Source organism: Halichoeres trimaculatus, unplaced genomic scaffold (assembly GCF_033239565.1).
Source record: "Halichoeres trimaculatus isolate MK-OKI-2021-1 unplaced genomic scaffold, fHalTri1.1 fHalTri1_scaffold_7, whole genome shotgun sequence".
Taxonomy (NCBI): domain Eukaryota; kingdom Metazoa; phylum Chordata; class Actinopteri; order Labriformes; family Labridae; genus Halichoeres; species Halichoeres trimaculatus.
The window spans coordinates 28347286-28369154 of NW_027437185.1; the positions used below are offsets into that span (position 1 = coordinate 28347286).

Sequence of the window (21869 nt, forward strand, 5' to 3'; positions counted from 1 at the left end):
TCCGGAGGGTACCAAAATAACCCAGAACACAGTGTAAATGTATTCAAACAGCTTCAGTTTACTGATCCAAATCAATCTCTTTGGGTCAAATAAAAAGACTATTTGCAGAGTTTGCTTGCAGCCATCACTCCAAGGCTCCTTTGATTGAAGCCAGAGCTTCAATGTGTGGCATTTTTCACGACTGAATGCTCCTCTTCACACGGTGGAGGTCAGATGGAGTAGGAAAAAAAACATCAGACGTAGGACTTCAAACAGTATCGGTATCACTTTAAGAGTACTGCTGGGGTAATTTTATAAACGATCCCGAGCTCTACGACACGTACTGTATGAATGAAAGTAGAGTACTGATTTAAAGGACACTGCTGAGGACTCTGCACACACACACTCTACTGTCCTGCATGCCAGAAAGAGGCACAAGTGTGTAGTAGTGAATACAGAGCACACACACACACACACACACACACACACGCGCACACACTCAAACACACACACACAGTCCTGGCCCCCACAGTGAGATAGCAGCCCAGCTGAATAATTTCAATCTTCTTATCAGATGGAAAATATGGACAGCACTTAAAAGCTCTGAAGTGTATCGCAGCTATAAATCAAGTCCGACTTCATCTACCCCCCCCCTTCCTTTCCTCCTCCTCCTCCTCTCGCTGCTGACATTTTCTCCTCCACTCTTTCTTCATCTCGATATCTTTCTCTCCACTTCCTCCTCTCCTCTCTTTTCCTCTCCTCTCTTCTCCTTTCCTCTCCTCTGTCCTTCCTTCTCCTCTCCTCCCTTCTCCTCAAGTCATTCAGGGTTAACTCTAATTGATGAAGCCGCCTCCCATTGATCGTCTTTGATTAAATGGATCGCCGGCCATCTTGCTCTCTGGCTCTCTCGTGGTTTATTATGAGACCCGGCGCTCTCATTACATTACAGGAAGAGAGGCGAGGACATTTGTTAGCAGTGCCGCTCTGCTGCAGTGTAAACAAAACCACTGCAGTGCGTGCTAATTTAATTATCTTTGTGGAAGATTTTCTTTGCAGATATTCTTCTGTGCAGGAATTAAAGTGTTTTGTGTATGTGTTATACACTAAATTCAATTATCTGAGGTGCTATTCATGAATCTGTGTTTGGTTCATGTAAATGTCAGCTATTGGTTGAATATTGGAAGGATTTGTCACCATCAGGAGTGGCAGCCACAGACTGAATCAGCAGAAAGTAGAGGAACATCTGAGCCTTTTGTCACAAAGAGTGATTGATGCAGAGATGCTAAAATGATCAATCCTAGCATAAAAAGAAGAGGTTCTGATAAAAACTAAAGAATATTTATTTGACTTTTAGATTAGAATTGTATGTTGATGTAAAATAATAGTAGAGTTCAGTATTAGGGGCTTAAATTTACATCTCGGTTCCTCTTTATCTCTTTACTCCTTTTAAAGCAACGTGCTGCAAGCGTAAACAGCGGCTGCTCTCCTCCCTTCACAGCCGCACAAGGACTAACAGTGCTGCTGGCTGAACACAACAGGCAGCTGCACATCAACAAACCCAAACACAACAACAGTTTGTGCAGTGCACTGACAAAGGAAACAGTAAAGTCAAGTTTAGAAGACAACTCAAATGTTGTTTACACCAAATAGGTCAAAAATCAAGCTGAAGTTGATTTATCAGATCCAAGGGAGCATAGAAAGTGGAATAGAAGCACAAGAAGGGGCCAGTTTTTGCGAGGTGCATGCCTGTGGATGGATCTCTTGAGAAGACCTGTTAAACAAAGTAATATCCCTTTAAGAGTGTTGAATTGTCCCTTTTTTAAGAAAGGTAAATAAAATTAATTGAATGTGTCACCCAGTTTCTCCAATCACAAATATTAACTTTTGATTAATGGTAAAATTGAAACTAAGAAAACCGAATGGGTCTTTGTCAAATTTGGAAAGTGCAGTTTCACTAAGAGAAACTTCCCTTCATTACCTGCAGAACAGCTACAGTCTGACAGCTAAGGAAAACCAGACAATCTGAATCAGTTGGTATATTTCCCACTAAAATGGTTTGAAAGAGTGAATTTACAACCAGATTTCTTTGTGCATGTGCACTGTACAAACTTGCGAATATCCCACACCAGACTTTACCACTTACTAAGTGTGAGTGGAAAAATCTGATTCACAAACAGTGACCTTCTTTTGGGAGCACAGTGAACAGATGGAGCTTTTCCAGCTCTTCACATTTTGGTTTGAAGTGACAGATTCCATCTGAGAGTTATTAATGCAGAATTTAACAATCATTCCAAAAGAAACCAATGTCTGTGAAAAAGCTTAACAGTAAGTCATCTTTAAATTTAAGATTTAGGTAAAAGGCCAAGCACTTTTCACAGCATGGGCACCTTAAAGACAAACAGTTGTGTTTGAGCATCCAGCCCTGACAAAACTCAAATGTTTGGACCTTGTTGCAGAGTTGTGATGATTTAAAAATGAAAAAAGGATGCTTTGTGTCCTCAAAGCATGCAAGCTGCAGGACATCTAGTTCCATTGTTGATAATTGGACATCTGATCACATCTGCACAATTTGCGCCTCACATCATGCATCTATCAAAATGATATGAGACATTTAAAAAAAAAAGCTTCTACTCTCTGGTAAACTGATTAGAGGAGTTGTTGATTTTGTTGATTTTGTTTGTTTTTCATTTTCAAGTACCTAAATGCATCTTTGTGACTGTGAGTGAGTGGAAGAGTAGGTAATTTTTCATGCTGGACATGAACACAGCATTGCAAGGTTATATATTGATGAATAAATATGTTAAATTTAAAAAATAGATATTTTATTGCTAAACAAATTAATAATTTTACCACAAAAAAGGAAAGAAAATTGGTACTGCTGAGTACCGATACCAATTGCCAGGTACCGGGTATCGGTATCGTATAGTTTCAAATGTGAATGGTACCCATCCCTACCGTCTACCCAGTGTTGTATGGTAACTAAATGATAACCAAAGTAAATATGACAGCCAACAATGTTCTCTGAAAATTAAACAGAAAACACTAACAACACACCAAACACATGTTGAGGGTTTAGGATAGTCTGTGTCAACTTCTGGCGACAGAAAGTTGATTCCATAGGATCTGTTTGTTTTGTCATCCTTGACGCTCATGTGGCCTTGGGCAGATTTCCACACAAGACCCCAACGATAAAGAGGTCTTCAACTGTTTGACAAGCAGAAACTGTTGCTAACAGATAGAATTTAAAGTTGTTATTTTTTTACCAGTGTACTCAATGATTCTGTGTTTCACTGGTGAGGATGGAGCAGCTCTTTTCTGTGGTGTCATCAGTCTTCGTGCAGAGCTCCACCTTCAGACTCTTTGTCAGAACCTTTCTACAACAAGTGACTGTCAGAATAAATCCCCAAACACCTCCTGCGTTTGTTTTCAAATATTAAACATGTTTGGATTCATTTGATATTCAGCAAAGCTGAGCATTTGTGTCTCCCTGATTTTCCGCTCCTGATTTACACTTTGGCTTAGTGTGACTGCTAAAGGAAGATGACATTTTGTCTCTGAGCTGTCAACTCTGTCTTCATTTCCTCTTCGGCTTATCCTCGTTTTCACTGCCAGTCCAACGACTCGTCCCCTCTCTGATCCCTCCTGTGCTCTGTCCTCTTCTGTTACTACATGTCTTCCTGGATCACTCTCTGGATTCAGCCCTCTGTCTCATCGTTTCCACCTGTTTCTGCAGAAGACATGACAGCGTGAAGATAAAGCGCCTGTTCACAGAGAATTCAGCGTTAATGGAACAGCGCTTCAGGCAGACTGACAAAAGAGCGTTTTGCTTTTAAGTAGAGTTAAAACATCCAGAAACATTATCAGCCCTGTTTCCTGGAATCAAACTCTTGTGTTGTGAATTCACTCAAACCCAAATGAGACGTTCAGGCTGAAAAACAGGACACCCGCTGAGACCAAATGATTGACTCCATGAATATAGAACTGGGTGGTAAATGTCTTTGAAGCTGCCATCTCATTACAGAATAATAACTTTTTGGGAGTATATGACTCTCTCTGTTCACTTTAAAACAGAATACATTTACACAGAATGGAATAAAAGCAGGGTTTTTTATTGCTTTGAAACTTTCTGGGACATGAATCTTTAAAGAGACAAGTCTCTCTTGTCCATCACAGTTTCTTTCTTTCTTTATTATGATCCGTTTTATTAGTCCAAAGTGGAAAATAAACTTTAACTATCTGCATTTCTTGTAAAAAATTGTGTACATGGAGATTTTAACATAATTTTCCTCACCCCCTCAGGTAAATTCACCTGTATCGAGGCTCGTTTCCACCTGGAGCGTCAGATGGGTTACTATCTGATCCAGATGTACATCCCCTCTCTGCTCATTGTCATCCTGTCCTGGGTTTCTTTCTGGATCAACATGGACGCCGCGCCCGCCCGGGTGGGTCTGGGCATCACCACTGTGCTGACCATGACCACACAGAGCTCTGGTTCCAGAGCCTCCCTGCCAAAGGTGAGGAAAAATCAAGCACCCCTTTGTACAGTGCCAGATGTTGTCTTTAAAACAATCGCATGAGCTGCAGCTTGTGCAGTGTGTCATTTTGCAACCCTGCTCTGATGAGAAGTTTTTCGAAGTTGTAACAGAAAGAAAGTTCAACTCTGGCCAACAAAAAGTTGTAATGTGTATGGATGATGGAATGATGGAATTCGCAAGCCTGAACATAGACTTCAACACACATAACCTTCCATGCCTCAACTGACCCCTAACACTTCCTTTAATGGGGCTGTGAGGAGTTTGAAAGTGATCTTGAAAAAGGCTCCCTTCTACATATGCATGCCTGACCGTAATCCAAACTTTAAAATGAGATTATCAAGGCCAATATTGCTGGTTACAGGTTATTTTAAAATTTTACATCTATGTGCCAGTTCAGGTCCACCAGGACTGGATTTATGTACTACACGTCTAGGCCTATGACAACACCACACTGGCTGATGAAGTTTAGTAGAGAGAATGGATAAAACACAGAGATCTGTGTTTTTCTTTGTAGTGATGGTGGACACAGGAGCCCGACTGTCGGACAGAAAAAGGACAGAAGAGTAGAAGAAAGCTCAACAGGAGAGTAAAAACAGCCCGAGCTAAAGGTTAATTAGCCACTCCACTCTAAAGCACAGGGGCTAAACTGTTGGTGATAATGTTCATTTCAACCCACATGCAGCAGTTAGTCTGCATATTCTGACCGGCAGGAAATAGCTAACCAGGATTTACTAACCTTACACATTTCAGACATGTCTTAGAGCACCAACTGCCAGCTACGCTAAATATGTACAGCTACTAAACTACTTACAAAACTGACAGTGTTTACTTGTTGTCACGTTAGCCTTCAGATACCTCAAAGCACTGGGCTGCTGACAGCGCTACATATAGCCGGCTGCTTCGTCTGCTTGATGACACGTTTTAAACCATGGCGCTACGTAACTGTACTGATAAATACCGTACCTCATCACGTTGTATCTGGTTAAAAGTTGTATCGAACAAAGAAAATTTGTTTCGATCCCATCTCCATTTAATTCCAAAACAAACACACGCCTTGCTAAAAGTAATTTATGACAGTGTGAGGGGAGACTCCGGGACACAAGGTGGTGAGGGAGCTCAGTTAAAACAGATTCTCCTCATAGCATCTGTTATCTATCAACAGAAAAACAACTTTTTGCTAAAATATGGCAGAAACAAGGTGGAATCAGAAGCACCTGCTGCCTAAGGCTGAGCTGGTCTTGAGAGTGGAAGCAGTTTTTTTATCACCATCAATTTTTAGATGAATTCCTCATGGGCTGGAGTGTCTGCACCTGTTTGTTCTTGGCAGAAATCATGACGTGTAACTTAGTCCAAAGCATTTCCTGCATCTGAAAAAACATCTGCTAAGTTTGTAAAAAGATAATTAGGTTAGAATCATACTCTTCTGAGACACGAGAGTCTCAGAGGAGTAGTTTTTCTTATTTTTCATATCTGATATAAAGTAAACAAACTGAAGCATTTTACAAAAAAAAACCATATCTAATATGTTCTAATATATTTCTAGCCCTGCGATTGATTGGTGACCAGTCCAGGGTGTACCCCGCCTCTCGCCCAATGACAGCTGGGATAGGCTCCAGCTGTCCCTGAACAGGATAAGTTGTTCAGAAAATGAATGAATGAAAATATGTTTCTTTTCGGGCTTCTTCAATAAAATGGTCTGAAAAGAATTGTTTAAAGAAAGTTTTCAGAAAAACAAAAACAGTGAGTGGTTCAAGATAATTATAAAAGAGATTTTAATGGATAAAGAAATGATGAACCACCACTGGGGGAAAGACGCAAAAGAAAGTAGCAAAGATGGAAAGGATCAGTTTATTGAGAAGTTGAGTATCAGGATACAGATGGAGGAATGAGATGAATAAAAAGGGATGTTCACTCTGGACGTTCAAAGATGGAGAAAAAAATAACTTTTCCTGTGAGGGATTTTCAGATTAAAGGAGAAAAAAACGGTCAGATTTTGCGTGAGCCTGTAGGATTGTATAATTATGTCCAGGGATGCTCTAATCCTCGACACACACTCACACACATACACACGCACACACTTTGTTGACATTAGGTGCTTCATGCGCTCTAAAAATTGAACAAGCGAACCGTGATTCCTGTGCAGTTCAGCTGTCACAATAATGATCACACAGCACAGCTGAGCTTAGGTAGCACACTGCTCTCTAACACACACACTCTTTCACACACACACTTGGAGTGCGTGTGATTGATAGCAAACACACATGCCTAACACACGGCTCTTTTCACATGCCACAGAGGCGAGCTGCACCGTGTCAGGCGAGGTAAGAGATGAGGTGAGGAAAGAAGAAGAAGAAGCAGATGATGTTAATGTGACCACACAGGATGCTAACAGTGGTTAACTCAGCAGAAAACACCTTTAAATCCAGGTAGACACAGAGTATAAACAAAGTCAAAGCAAACCAAATCATTATTCACAATGCTGGACATTAACACAGGAGCAAGGGCAGTTTTTAAATTTCAAATGCTGACAAACAGCAACTGAGACCAGAGTCACATCAAATAAAGTCAGCCTGGAGGTGGTCCAAACATAGCATGCCATAATAACAAGTAACTTCATCCCACTTAGATCATGCACAGACAATCATGAACTGATACAGATTAATTAAACTAATGAGCTGACTTTTAACTCTTTGGATGTCATTTATTGTAAACATTTCTGATGCATTGACTGCTTATAAAGCTGGATGACATGCCATCACGTCTTTATGTTGTTCAAAAGTGAAGTCAATCTTTACCTTGAATGTAAGTCCTGATATTTTTTCCATTTGGAGTCAGAATCTGGACAGAATATATTCCCCTTTAGAGTTGGTGATAAGGTCATCATCAGAACTTGTAGAGTTATATTAAGAGGTAATTTTATCGTAATTGATAGGACAGCTAAAGAGACATTTTTAATCTGTATTATTTGCGTTTCATTTTGCATGGGCAGACTCAAGAAAGAAGCACTTAAGATGTTTATTAAACACTTTTTACAGTAAATTTTAACAAGAAAACTTCATGCTTCTTGATGGAGCCTTGTTCAATGCTTCTTGTTGGGCAACTTTGTAAAGCCCCTGTCTTTGATGATAAGAATAGGTCTGTAGTTTCCTGCAATCCACTTGGCAATTGTGTCAGTCACTTCATCTGAGGTAACTTACTGAAGTCCTGACGTCTGTGAGGATGGTTTGTCGCAAGCAAGCCTAAGTGCTAGCAGAAGCCTCAGCTAAAGTATGCTTCATGTTAATTTGGCATTTTGAGCTGGAAGTTCATATCACGTTGGTTGGTCGGTTGGTTGGTTGGTTCTGCCCATAGACTGTATAAGACATGGATGAAGCATCCGCGAACAGCCGCTATAACGCCGGCTGTGAGTTCTTCTTCGAGCAGCTACAGGGCGACCGGCGGTCACGTGACCTGAGCTGTGCCTCTGTATGGAAAATCAAATGATCCTTATGACTTCTAAACCACAGAGATAGATAAAAAAATTCAAAATTATAGTTTTAGACCCAAGCTGTTTTTGAACCAGGCTATAAATATGCTTTTTAATGCTGTAAAAGTCAGTGTGTATGGATGGGTGTGTACATGACTTCTAGTCTTTCTGCAGCCAGCCTCAAGCGGATTCTCAATGAACTTTTAGCACTTCAGCATAGGCTTCATTTTTACTAACCCGATGTTGGCCCTCAGTTCTGCTGCCTATCATTTTCGGATCAACTGCCTATTTGTGCATGCAAGGTATCATAAGAAGTGGTACATCTTGGAAAAATGGCCCAAAATGCGTTGCCAGAGACTTTTCAGGGATTTTGACTCATTCTGGGCTGCTGATGGGTTAATTGTGTTAATATTTTTAATCAGATTAATCATGATGACACATTAATCTGTGTTAATGCGTTCATTTTGACAACCCTAGTAATTACATTCTGGTGAAAGTGTATGTCTAGCTATGTGTGTAGGCCTCTGCACAGGAGTGTGTGGGGGACGTTATCATTTCAAAGGAGATAAATAAACCAGGGTTTATGGTTATCCAGAGTTTATTGTGTCTTGTGTTTCTGATTCTTTGCAGCACTGAGTGGCATTTGTAAACTATTCATTGTAAACTGTTTATCATTTGACTTGCATTTTGATGTCTCATGTGTTTACGTGAACATGATGCAGGGGACTTGATGCCGCCAGGCAGTAGGGGTAGCTCTACATGCTTTGGCTTCACTTCTAAGAGCTGTCGTGTCATGCATTTTTTTATTACAACCTGGAAAAATTCTAAATCCTGTGAGAAAAAAAAAAGATAAAAAAAGAAAAATATCCAAATGGAATGCAAAATGATTCTTCAAAACATTGATTTGAGTTGAATATATCTTTAAAGAACCATTTTTGTAATCTTTGCAGTTTTTGCTGCGGTACATATCTACGTAATTATATTGTAAATAAAAAACAACTCTAGATCTATATTTAAGATAAATATTCCATGTGCTCAGAGCAAAATAAAATCAATAGTTGAAATGCCCGTGTTTAGAATTAAACTGCAGGACTTGAGCTGAAGAGATGAGGAGAATATTTGGTTTGGTCTATGAGTAGGTCAACCAGATGTTTCATACGGTGGTTAAACCCTCCTTTCACTGACGCAGTATTTCATCAATTGACATTTGTTAGTCCATTGAGCCAATCTCTCAGCCGGTCATTCTTTTATTCATCTTTTCCAAATAGCTGACCAGTCACCAAACCAGTCAGCCTGATACCCAGTCATTCAGAGCGGAGTCTCCGGCTCACTGGCCGTTCAGCTCACCGCTGTGTTTTTCTTCTCTGAACATTGTCCTGTGAAGCGTGTGCAGAAATGACTGAACTCATTGTGGTTACTTTGGCTCCGTTTGTTTAAGCTTACAGCTCGCTGTGGTCAATCCAGAAACTGCTCCTTTTTTCTGTCTGTTCAAAAACAGACAACCAAATATCAAGACTTGAAATATCAACCTTTATCTCTCAGAGGAGACAGATCGTAGTTCCAGGCCTTCTCCTGTTTTATTGTAAATGTCACAGGGTCATCTTGTTGATGCCAAGTTAAAGACTTTTTCAGCTTCTATGGAGCCAATGTCAAATTTCTGATGCTGAAAGTCCTTTTAAGCACTACAGCTTTAAATTGGCAATAAAACAAAGAGCTCACTGGTAAATAAACTGTGCAGAGACGTGATGTCCAGCAATTTGCTGAACCATCTCTAGCTCTGTCTCAGTCATTTACCTCACTTAGTGGCTGTCTTTCCCAGAATGCTTTTCACCCAGCTCTCAGAGATGGATGTAATTTGTGTTAGTTGTATTAATTAAGGTTTTCCAGACAGAACAGGGATCTTATTTATTTTTCTTATCTTATTTTTTTTCTGAATCTCATTTAACAGAACTGTCAGTGCTGATTTTTGTATGACACAATATTTCAAAGGGGAAAAAAACCTCAAGGATTAATTAAGCAGTGAAGAAGTACAATCACTTTTATTGTCAGCAGCCTCGTGAATTTGACAAGATTATCGCAATACCTGTTTCTCGATCTCATTTTATTTAGAAGGTTTATTTTTGTGGTATTAAATATTTGATAATATCAGACTCTTATTTTGAAAAAGGTGCATTTGCCAGCGGAAAGTACATTGCAGTTATTACTTCTGTCATGGGGGCGGACAGGGCGAACCATCTGCAACACCCTAAAAAGAGAAACATGTTGCATATTCATCAACACATGCAAAAGTCCAAATTTAGTACAAATGTTCTGCAAGTGAACAAAACTGACACAAATACACAGATGGAAAATACATGCAATAGAAAAACCTTGCAAATAAATCTTAATAAAGAAAGTGATCCAGGCCTCTGGGGGCACTCGGGGTCGCACTGTTTACCAGTTATCTATACAATTTTACAAGGCTGCAAAAACAGCTTTTTCTAATAATCATGTCTTGATTTGCAGAATGTCTGTTTTGAGTCTGTATCATGCATAGACTGCATATAGAGTGGACAGCGTGGCTCTGCCATTTACCATTGTGCTGTTTTGAAGCCAAAATACCCCCATCATGGGCGCAGCGATTAGTAGCTAGAGTCTGCGCAATAAAGACTATGAGGGATTGTGGGAGAATCTGAGTGGAGCCGGGTGACAAAAATAATATTTTTTTCTTTTGAGAGTCTAAACTCTTCTTGGCTGCCCTCGTGATATTTTTTACAATCCTTGAAAAAAAAATACACAAAAATGGCAGCTGTCAATCCTCGTTAAACGTAACATAAAGCCTTGTTTTTAACCTCTTATAACTAATGAAAATGAAACTTTTCAGAAAAAAAAGGGAACTTGAATATAGGCAGCCAAATTATATCTTCAAATCACCACAAAGTTTGACCACAGCCCATCTGGAATGACTGGAGAGACAGATTTTTTGACCTATACTGCAGTCAGCCACCAGGGGGAGCAGTTTTTGTGGCAACCTCACTTTGAGCCAAGCAAGATGACGTCCATTTTTTTTTTACAATCTATGGTATTAGGTGCTTTTGGATTTTCATCACAACCATATATCCAAAATGAAAGCCGTTCATGCAGATGTTTAGAATTTTTGTGTACATTTTATTTGCAAAAAGCTTTTACACCTTCTTTTGTTTTAAATTTAGCTTTGCTCTGAAATTACGCCAAGCTTGTCCACCATAATCCTGGACTTCTGGCTGAGGGAAATTACCAGAGTATTTTCACTCTCTTCATGCATACTGCTCATAAAGAGACAGGCGATGATTTAAAAAACACAGGAACAGTCCTTCAATGATTTGCACGAAAGCAGAATGCTGAACCCTCCTACATTCTTTAAATAATCCTCTTTGAGGTATGTTCATATTTTATTTAAATTGAGGTAATGTCTGTTCTTTTCTGCTCTATTGTTTCCCTCTACATCCCTCTTTCTCTCTCTGCCTGGATGACCATCAAACCAAGTGAACCAGTTGACCGTTTAGGCCTCAGTGGTTCTCGGCAGCTCTGGGGGCTGAATCAGTCGGGCATTCGTAAAAGATAAATGTTTTCATAAGCATCACACTCGGCACAAAATAAGCAGGAATTACAACAAGGCCATGCAGCGCTGATAAGCAATGTGTGTTTGTGAAAGTGATCTAAAGTCGAAGTATAATTGGGTTTGAAAAAGCTGATTGTGGGTTTTCTCTCTGTGACAGCCGAACAGGGATCTCCCTCTCAGGCTCGAGCTGTAATTGCGTGCAGAGATGGAGAGTTGTAATGACAGGCTGGGTTGAATACACTTGAATAATGGTACTCAGAGGATAGATAGCAATCAGACAATGATCCAACCAGACTTCATTTAGCCCTTATTATCCAGACAGTCCTTACCGTGTCCGTCTAACATCACAGCACTCTTCAGCTGCAGAGATTTCACTGGTTTGCAGCCTCAGTGTTTGCTTTGTTTGGTCCATCTGGTTTTAAGTCTGAATGATCAAAAATTATGAATGAAGCATCAGAATATGTGCAGTTAGTCGCTCCTTTTATATATTTACCGAGCATTTTATGTATTTCAGCACAGCATTTATACACACCATGGAGTTCCTCACTACAGCTGTGGTTTAACCTTCCTGGGCAGCTAAACCACAGCAGCTGTTAAAGTGATGAGTCATGTTACTTAAACTGAGTCTGAAGAGGCAAAGATTGTTTTGATGTGCTTTCCTCTTTTAGTATTCCCCCTTAAAACCGGATTAACCCCGAAAATGTTGAGTCATATGTCTGCTTCCTTATACAGGCTGGTGATTCTCGGTTAAAACCTGAGAAGCTGCACATTTCTCTCCTTAATTTAAACACCTCACTGGGTCTCTTTTACCTGTTAGTGTATATTTTGCCTCTATTTGCACAAAACTGTCTTTTAGTAAGAAACACGATTAAGTGTAAATGATGAAACAGGAAACTGGATGAATACCTTGTTTTATCCCCTGTGCATCAAGAAAAGATGGGTTTTTTGTATGTGTATGTGTATGTGTATATCAGCCTGAGATAATAGGAGCCTTTCAGATTTAAAGTTGCACACCAGAGTTCAAAGTTTTGTTTTGCTACAACCTTGTTTTCTTTGTATTTATTGGAAAACATAAGAAAGCCAAGAGGTACAAAAAAGTTAAAAACAGAAATGATTCTTCTGCAGGCTGCTACTTAATTCTCTACTTTTCTACTCTGACCTACAGTTATTGTCTTACTGTTGGTGCACAGAAGAAAACAACACCTGATCCTACGTATGGCCGACAAATATGGCAGGAATACGGACCCGTCTTTAACCTTGTCTTCTTTTCTCCTCAGGTGTCCTACGTAAAAGCCATTGACATCTGGATGGCCGTGTGTCTGCTCTTCGTGTTCTCGGCTCTGCTGGAGTACGCCGCCGTCAACTTCATCGCCCGCCAACACAAGGAGCTGCTGCGCTTCAGGCGGAGGCGACGACACATGAAGGTAAGTTTTCACTCATACCAGATACAGTGAAACATTTACATTCTCATTTGTCTTTTCTTCACATCATTCCTTCAGTTCTGGTTTCTATTGTTTGTTACTACAAAGGAATCTACTGAATTAAAGAGTTAAAAGTTAGATCTTATTTCTTATATCCCCCTACTACGCTGAAACTATAATTCCAGTGGCCCACAATCTTTCATACACTCTTGAAACTCTGTTCTTCAGCTGTTTCGAAAGAAATTTTCTATAAGAACAAGTCAAGCCGTATTTCCCTGAAGTAAAATGCACTCAAATCAACACATGTTGCCGAAAGTTCTTCTAAACTTGGGCTTGTGTCTCCAACCTCCATCATAAGAGAACTAAATACTTTAAAAGCACAAAAAGGTAGTTTTAGGGGAAGATAAATCCTGTGAGTGGGAATACTGTTTTTATAAATGTTGCTGCTCAGACACGTTTTCCTCTGTAAACAACAAAAGTAGAGTTTTGGACAGAAATCCCTGCTCTCCTGTTCTCAGGCCTGCTGAAAAATTCACTCTATTTGATATTAGCTTATCCTGAAGCAGAAACCCAGGGCATCAATGTTTCATGGGAGGAGCAATGAGAGGATTAAGCGCTGAGCTGCAGAGCAAACAGACAGGGATCATTAAGGATTCAGAAAAAAAGAAGATGAGGAAAAACTAGAAGTTTTGTTTGTTGGCAACATAGTTTACAGAGAATGTAGATGGAGCTTTTGGTAAGATTGTTTCCTGGCCTGTTAAAAGAAATCTGACCATGACAGTCTTTTATCGCCCATTTACGTCAGCACAAAAGAGCAATTAAATCAAGTTTCTTGAGTGTCCACTTGAGGCTTACTGCAAAAGCCAACGGATGTCCATGTACATTTCTGTTAACTGGTCTTTTTCACAGCAGAATTCAAATGTCTCAAAGACTCATTATTTTATTTATAAACACTGTAGGGGTGCTGAGTTTCTGTATGGCTTCTCACTTTGAAAGATATTTTCATGAAGAGCTTCACACAGATTTGCAGCTAGAGTCTAGGTGACAAGAGGGAGTGATGATGATGTTTTCCAGCTGCTGTACATCCCCGTCCACCTCTTTGTGTCTACGTTGATGCAGGTTAAATCAGCATTCTCAACATAGCAAGTTTCAAATTTCAGCTTCAAATCTTGAGACGACATCCACGTTTTTTTGCGGTTTTTGCTCAAAGTAACAGCCTTTGGTGGCTGGAGTCATTTAGAGAAAAAAGCAGAATCCAGCCAACACAAGATCTAGAGCACATGTGTCAAACTCAAGGCCCGCAGGCCAAATGTGGCCCACCACCCTATTTTATGTGGCCCGCAAGAGCTTAAAAGGCCTGATTGTCTCATCTTACACATAAGCTACATAATACCGACCCATAATGTTACTTGTGTTACTCGAAGTGCTGGCATCTGCCATTAGATCACTGTGTTTTCACGTCAGTGCCATTTTCCAAACTAGTGGAATTGAGAAATTTTTTTAAAAAATGATCCCAGAGAGAAGTTAATGCAAAAAAGAAGACCGTTTCAAAAAAGATGGGAAAATAAATATTTATTTGTGCTTCAAGGAGAAAAACCAGCAGCAGGATGTGTTCAGGGAAGCCACAACCAAAAACAACACTTCAGTGAAACCTAGCTTTATTGTGGCACACTGCAAAGTCTTCTTCAGAGGTTGTATTTTTGAGGCAGTGGTTGCATTTATTTTACATTAAATTCAGTGACATTACATTTAGCAACATTTTATACTGTCTTAAAGTTACATCTGACCCTTTGAGGGCAACCATTATGCTGATAAGTACTGCATGGCACCCTGCTTCAAAAACTGTTAAACCATCCATGGGAGCATTGAACACACCCACAGGCCTCACATAAAAAGAATATTCCAAGGGCCTTGTCCTGTGTTTAAAGCCTCTGGTTATTTTTAGAGGTTTCTCACATGAGGATAAAAGTTAAGTTGGAAAGGATTTCTTTGGTTGTTTGTAAAGAGAGAGAGAGAGATGTAAGCATGCACATTGCTTTACAATAAACTGAGACTGTTGATAGAAATCATTTCAAAGAAAATCTGCAGTGAAGAAACACCAGATAAACTAGGAAACTAAACAGTGTGGTAAACACAGGAAGAATTTTGTGTTTTGTCTTTGTATGGCATTAAAAACACCACTCAGACTGAAAAGTCCTCTCTTTATTGAGACTCAACAGCAGTATTTAAACATAAAAACACATCTTCCTTTGTTTTGATGCCACTGCAAAAGCAAAAACAAATATACCTGCTACAAAACCCCTTTAATTTATGTCTTTCCTGTCTGAGAACCTCAGAGGAAGACTTCTGATGAAATGAAGAAAGAGTGGAGTTGTGTTGATATGCCATTTAAGTAATTCTTCAGTCTGCTTTGGATTTATATTAAGTTAATGTGACAAAGCATGTTGTCGTGGGGGAATGTTGAGATGTATCAGGGTTTGTTTTCTTCTCCTCTCTTTCTCTGGTTTCCTCTTTAAAGCATTTAATCAATCAGTCCTGTGTGTCCAGCTGGATTTATCTGTTCCCGGCTGCTGTATTGAATAAGAAGTAAAGCTGTCAGACCTGTGGCGAATATTGAAGTGCTGCGTTGTGACGCTGCTGGTTTGTGTGTTGCTTTCTCCCTTCCTTCCACCCACACAAACTGCCACAAGAAATGCAGAGATGAGCCTGCAGTACACAATATGTACAGTCCTGGATTTGTGTGTGTAGAACTGTGTGTGTGTGAGGAAGAGCTGGAGGAGATTGTATGTATAGAGCCGGTGAACATGCATGAGCGCTTTCCGAGTGCTGTCGTGCATTTTGGTGTTGTAGGGCATGTGTTCGTGCCTGCCGTGACTGGAGCTGCTTGATCGGGTTTGACATGTTTTAGTGTGTGTGAACATGTTGCTGTGCTTGTGTATTTATAAGGACTGTGGGTCCCCACAAGGCTGGTGAGGTGACAAAGGTGCTGCAGAGCAAAGACGGTGTGTCCTGTTCAGGAACTGGTTGGTTTACTTCAGGGTGAGGGAGGCATTCTGGATCGAATAGATGCCGAAATTTGAACAAAATGTCTGCCTGAGACTGTTTTGCACCAGTCTCGATAAGATATGTTTCCTAAAAGTTGATAAGAAAATAATTTTCTGTGTACAGAAAATGTAAGTACATCATAGATAATGTGACAAAATCATCCAAATTTCTCACTGAACGGCAGCCTCTGTAGCTGAGTCTGAGTCAGCCTCAGTCAATCAGGTGTTTCAGGAGCTTGCAAGTGAAGGAGGCTTATCAATGTGTGTTTTTAATCTTGGATTCCAACCTCATAATCATTTCTCAATCCATCAGATTCATCTGGTGAAAGCATCCTGTCTCATATTTTGGAAAATACTGTCTTAAATGCTGGTTGAGATGTGCATGAGGTTGAGTTTAAAGCTACAAATTTAAATTTCAAACAGCATCATTCAAACTCAAATAAGTCTTCACTGAAGGATGGAAAGTTTTCCGATGAACCAGTCATCTAAATAATGTCCTTATACCAAAGCTTACAAGAGAAGCCCGATTAGAAATGGAAAATTCTTTCCTGTCTGTTTCAAAAAACTCTCCTCATTAAATACTGTTGTGAAAACAATTCATGTCCAGATTGATTCAGGAGAATGATCAGAAAACACTGGAGAAAGCATGCCTGGCCAGTAGTTGGGGGTAGCCTGTAACCCTGCGGTGAAAATTCCCCAAACAGCACTTTGTGCTTTCCTGAGATTGAGTGCAAACAAGGTGACGATAGTGAACGCACGCTTGAATTGCAATAACTTTGCAGGAGAATTGTTAATTTCGTCCAGTCAGCCATCGGTGCCATTCTGCTTGAGTTGGCTTTCATTGGAAATACACTGCTCGGCCAAAAAAAAAATTGCCACCAAACAAAAAGGTCACACACTCTAATATTTCGTTGGGCCGCCTTTAGCTTTGATTACAGCATGAATTTTCTGTGGCATTGTTTGGATAAGCTTCTGCAATGTCACAAGATTTATTTCCATCCAGTGTTGCATAAATTTTTCAGATCTTGCACTGATGATGGTAGAGTCTGACTGCTGCTCATAACTTTCTCCAGCAAGTCCCAAAGATTCTTAGTGGAGTTAAGGTCTGGACTCTGTGGTGGCCAATCCATGTGTGAAAATGATTTCTCATGCTCCCTGAACCACTCTTTCACAATCTGAGCCCAATGAATCCTGGCATTGTCATCTTGGAATATGGCCATGCCATCAAGGAAGAAAAAGTCCATTGATGGATTAACCTGGTCATTCAGTATCCTCAGGTAGTCAGCTGACCTCATTCTTTGAGCACAAACTGTTGCTGAACCTCGACCTGACCAACTGCAGCAACCCCAGATCATAGCACTAACCCCACAGGCTTAAACAGTTGGCACTAGGCATGACGGGTGATCACTTCATCTGCCTCTCTTCTTACCCTGACGGTCAATCACTCTGGAACAGGGTCAATCTGGACTCATCAGACCACATGACCTTCTTCCATTGCTCCAGAGTCCAATCTTTATGCTCCCTAGCAAATCAAAGCCTTTTTCTCTGGTTAGCCTCACTGATTGCTGACTGACAGCGGTCAGACTTTACCATCATCAATGCTAGATGCTTGGTGAAACAATAATGCAACACTGGATGAAAATAAACCTTGTGGCATTGCAGAAGCTTATCGAAACAATGCCATAGCAAATGCGTGCTATAATCAAAGCTAAAGGCAGTCCAATGAAATATTAGAGTGTGTGGCCTTTCTTTATTTTTTGGTGGCAACTTTATTTGCTCCTAAAGTTAATTTGCACAGGAATTGAAAGTACCACATTTTCAAAAGATCCCATGTGTTTTTCAAAAGTTTGCATTTTCAGCCATATGAAAAGCTGTTTTTGTGTAAATGAACAACCATTACTTAGTAAAATTTAATGTTTTCCATTGACTCTGTTTCAGTGTGAACAGCCCCTAAGTTTGGGTTACTTTGTCTATAACAGTGAAGGAGAGAGGGAGAGGAGCTGTGGAGTTGAGCAGGTTCTGTGAGGAAAAGATATATTGAGTACAAAACTATAAATCCTAAATCCTGTTGTCATAAACCTCAATCCCCTGAGCCCTGGTGGGGGTGAAGAGGCAGATTAACGGTCCGGCTGTTGCTGTATTTTCAGGTGAATCAGTCACTAACCCTGACCTCCCTGCTCGCTCTTTTTTTGTACCTGTGTCTATGTGTCTCCCCCCTCTCACACCCCCCTCAGCAGGAGGAGAGAGCGGGAGGACCGCAGGCTCAAGGCTGACCCACATCTGGCACACCAAACCTTTTGCATAGATTTCTTTTTTCATCCTGTTGCACAGTTTATTTCTGCTCGTACGATGAAAGCAGGAGGTTAATTCAGGCTGCTGGTTTGTTATGTAATGAGAGTTTTGCTAACAAAAGGGGAGCTTGACTGTTTTGGTAGGGGTCAACTTCTTTTCACTTTCCATTTAAGCAAACCTTATTATGCTCCTGCTTTATGTTATAAGAAAGACAAGACGGTTTCAGTTCCTCAGGTTGTTGCATAACGAATTTGAGTTTTTTTAAGTCCTGTCCTGTGGCAGAGGCTGAACTTAGAACTTAACGTGAGCTGTGTTTGGTGCTTCATGTCCTTCATTACATGTGCCTGAGGGCTTTTTCTGTCTTGAGGTGAACTCAGGTAACTTTACCATCTATTTTCAGCACTATGTGATATATTCATTAGGGGTTTTCTATGCATAACATGCAACTCAAAGTTAATGTATCAGAATATGCACTTAACTGGTTATTCAAGCTTTTTCACACCAGAGCCACATGATGAAATATATATGTACTCATGTTTCTGTCAGGCAACTGGAAGGGGAAAAAAAGCATTGTGCACCAGATTTTTTCATGCACAGCATTGTTTGAGCGTATGATCCACCCTGAAGAGAGATCCCAATTGGTTTACATGCTCCATCTGTTTTGCATAAAGGCCTGACTTAATATTAAACATGAAGAGTTGCATGGAAAAGCGCATAGTTTGGCTAGATCCAATATTTGTCCATATTTTTGATTTGTGTTAAAAGTTTCCAGCCCATAGTTTTTTTCTTTTTTTTTCTTTTTTTTTTTTTCCAATTGATTTTTTTTTTTAACTTCTTTTTTTTCTTAAGACACTGACTTGACCAATGAGCATCAATGTAGAAGAACAGGACAGGAGGGACAGTTGTGGTTTAGATGTGGCAGATGTGGCTGCTAGCCTAACATCAATGGCGGTTTATGAAATGTAAATTATAGTTGCAGTTATGGTGGCAGTTTTACCAGAACTGGGGGAAAAGTACATTATAATTTCAAGTAGATTATAATTTCAAGTAGATTATAAGAAAATGAAGAAATTATAAGAAAATGCCTTTCCTGTGGAAAATTTCCTTTCAGAGGTAGGGCCATGTATTAGCATGTTAGGCTGCATGTCAAGCTTGGTTTAAATAGCGGTTGGTGGCTACATCTAAAACATTAATTTGTCAATACCAACATTGGGATCCATAATAATCAATACTCATAGGATAAGAATAATACTTTAACTTGGTTTCTCACCTCTCAACATCCAGAAAAATGAAGCCCTTGAGTCACATCTCTGTGTCTGTTTCTTCTTGCAGTGATAGTTCTGAATCATGAGTCTTATCGTTTCCATTGTATGATGATGAGCCTGTGAATTTGATATACATCTGTTTAAATGTGGTGTGTTTATAGAGGGAGGAATGTCCCAGAATTGAGTGTAAGGAGGAGAGAGCAGCAAGTGAGGTCACACTTTGACACCACATTGTGAAGCCATGTCTGGATGCTTGAAGCTAATGTCAGAGATGTTACTCAGGATGGAAAGCTGCACACAGATAAATAAGCTGCAGGTGAGATGACGAATAGAGCTGCAAAGATAGCATCCACTTACAATTATTACTGTTGACGTAAAGAGTATTTAAATACCTGAATACTTATGGTTGTATCAATTGTCATTACTGTAAAAACCCTATCTTTGTTTATTCAGAAATTTTCAAGACAGTGCAGCTTGTTGATACATCACTTTATATATAAAGCTCAATTTCTCTCTGTAAATATAAATTTGCATAAAATTGAAAGAAAGCCAAAGAAGCATCTCAAACTCATTCTGAACCTTTTCTTGCAACGAAGCATTAAAGCAGCTTTTCTGCATTTTTACTATCAAACTTAAAAACTGAGGACAGTGAAGAAAAAAAAACACAGAGGAATTTGAGCTATTTGCATGCAAAACAGGTTTCTGCTGAGAGGTTTGCATTATGCAGCAGAAATACAGGAAATCAGTCAGAAGTGTTGAAAGAGTTTTAAATTCAGCTCCTGCAGTGTTCTCTCTCTTTTTTTCCAGCACAATAAAAACTGAAGAATGAAATTCATTATTAGAAATATGAGCGCCCTGAATAAGATCACCACCATTAATCCGAGCGCTCCGCTGTGAAATAAATCCAGTGTGGTGAAACCTCACTGACTGAGAGGAGAAGGGAGGGAGAGGCAGTCCTCGGGCGCCTCACGTTCTTAATTAACCTCTCTGGCCAGTCCTTCTAATGTGAGTCTAATGTGATCCACGGCCCTCTATTAAAGCTCTGAGAGACTATCAGTCCGGTTTCAGCTCATTGCAGAGAACAGCTTCACTGATGGCCTTCAGGCAGCTGCAAAACACCTGACAGAGGCAGCAACTACCACACTGTTCATGATTTAGATGCTTCACTGTTTAAAAACAAACAATAGAAATCAAGTTATTGCTCTATCATAAGAATCAGAGCTGAATCTCTGGATATACATGCCACATCCGACATTTTTACTGAAAGAAAAATGATCTCCGTCCAGAGGTTTTGGGACTGTTTTAGCACTATTCTTCGTAGCACCATTCTTACATCAGTTTATTTGGCTTTACAGTGGACACATGTACCAAAAGTCAGCTTAAGACAAGATTTGCAGCTGTGATTGACTTGGTTTAATAAATCCTAAACAGTGGTCTTCTTTGTGCCTGATAGTGTTAATGTGTCTCTGTCAGCTCCCGGTGTAAAAGTTCAAAGCAGGGGTAGGCAATCTTTTCCATGTTTACTTACTTCAGACTTACTTCTTTCATAAAATCGTTAGTTGACAGGAAAGTCTCCTCCAATGGTTTTCCATGCTTAGCTATGCAGTGAGAAATGGTATAACTTCCTCCAATACAGAGGAAAGTTTTTAATGTGTTAATTTGTTTCACGTACTTTGCTAACACTGTTTCACACACACAGCAAGAGGTAAATATTTTTCAATCTTTGGCCATCTCTGACAACAGATCAATACTCCCTTTTCCAGCTTTGTTAGAAAGAATAACTGGAACTTGGTTTGTTTGCCTTAATAAGGCCTTCGTAACTCTGCTAAATGGATGCAACTGGGAGCTACCAGACTGACGTCCCAAGAGATTTGCGGTGACCCACTTGCAAGACACATTCACACACTTGTAACGTCATGATTTAAATTTATTTTTTAACGTTATTTGTTAAATTGCTATGTAAGAACATTTAAAGTGTGTTCAATTTCTCGTCAAGAATTGAATAGAATACATCCCGATGGTTTTAATTTTTTATTTTGTCTTCTGCCTTATTGAAATTATTCTTTGTGTGCTATCATAAAAGGCCTCACATGCCAGCTAAAGCACCCTTGCCCTAGGTTGCCTACCCCTGGTTTAAAGAGTGACCCTGTAAACTGGAGACCTACAGCTGACTGTGTCAGTAGATAACCAGTTTACAAAAGCTGTTGAAACACAGAAGAAGTCCTGATTTAGTTTTACATATAAGCGTCCAAATACTTTTATCAGATAAGTATTTGATGATGATCTA

The 21869-nt window shown here is 39.8% G+C and overlaps 1 protein-coding gene across 5 annotated transcripts in view; it reads left to right on the plus strand.

Annotated features, from left to right (window-relative positions):
- The window catches only part of glra1 (glycine receptor, alpha 1), a 174696-nt gene that overhangs the window by 138776 nt on the left and 14051 nt on the right, over positions 1-21869 (plus strand). For all 5 annotated transcript variants that reach the window (XM_074673810.1, XM_074673812.1, XM_074673807.1 and 2 more), the window contains 2 exons: positions 4279-4493; positions 12838-12984. In XM_074673810.1, coding sequence (XP_074529911.1) covers positions 4279-4493; positions 12838-12984 — 362 coding nt within the window. The remainder of the gene's footprint in view (positions 1-4278; positions 4494-12837; positions 12985-21869) is intronic.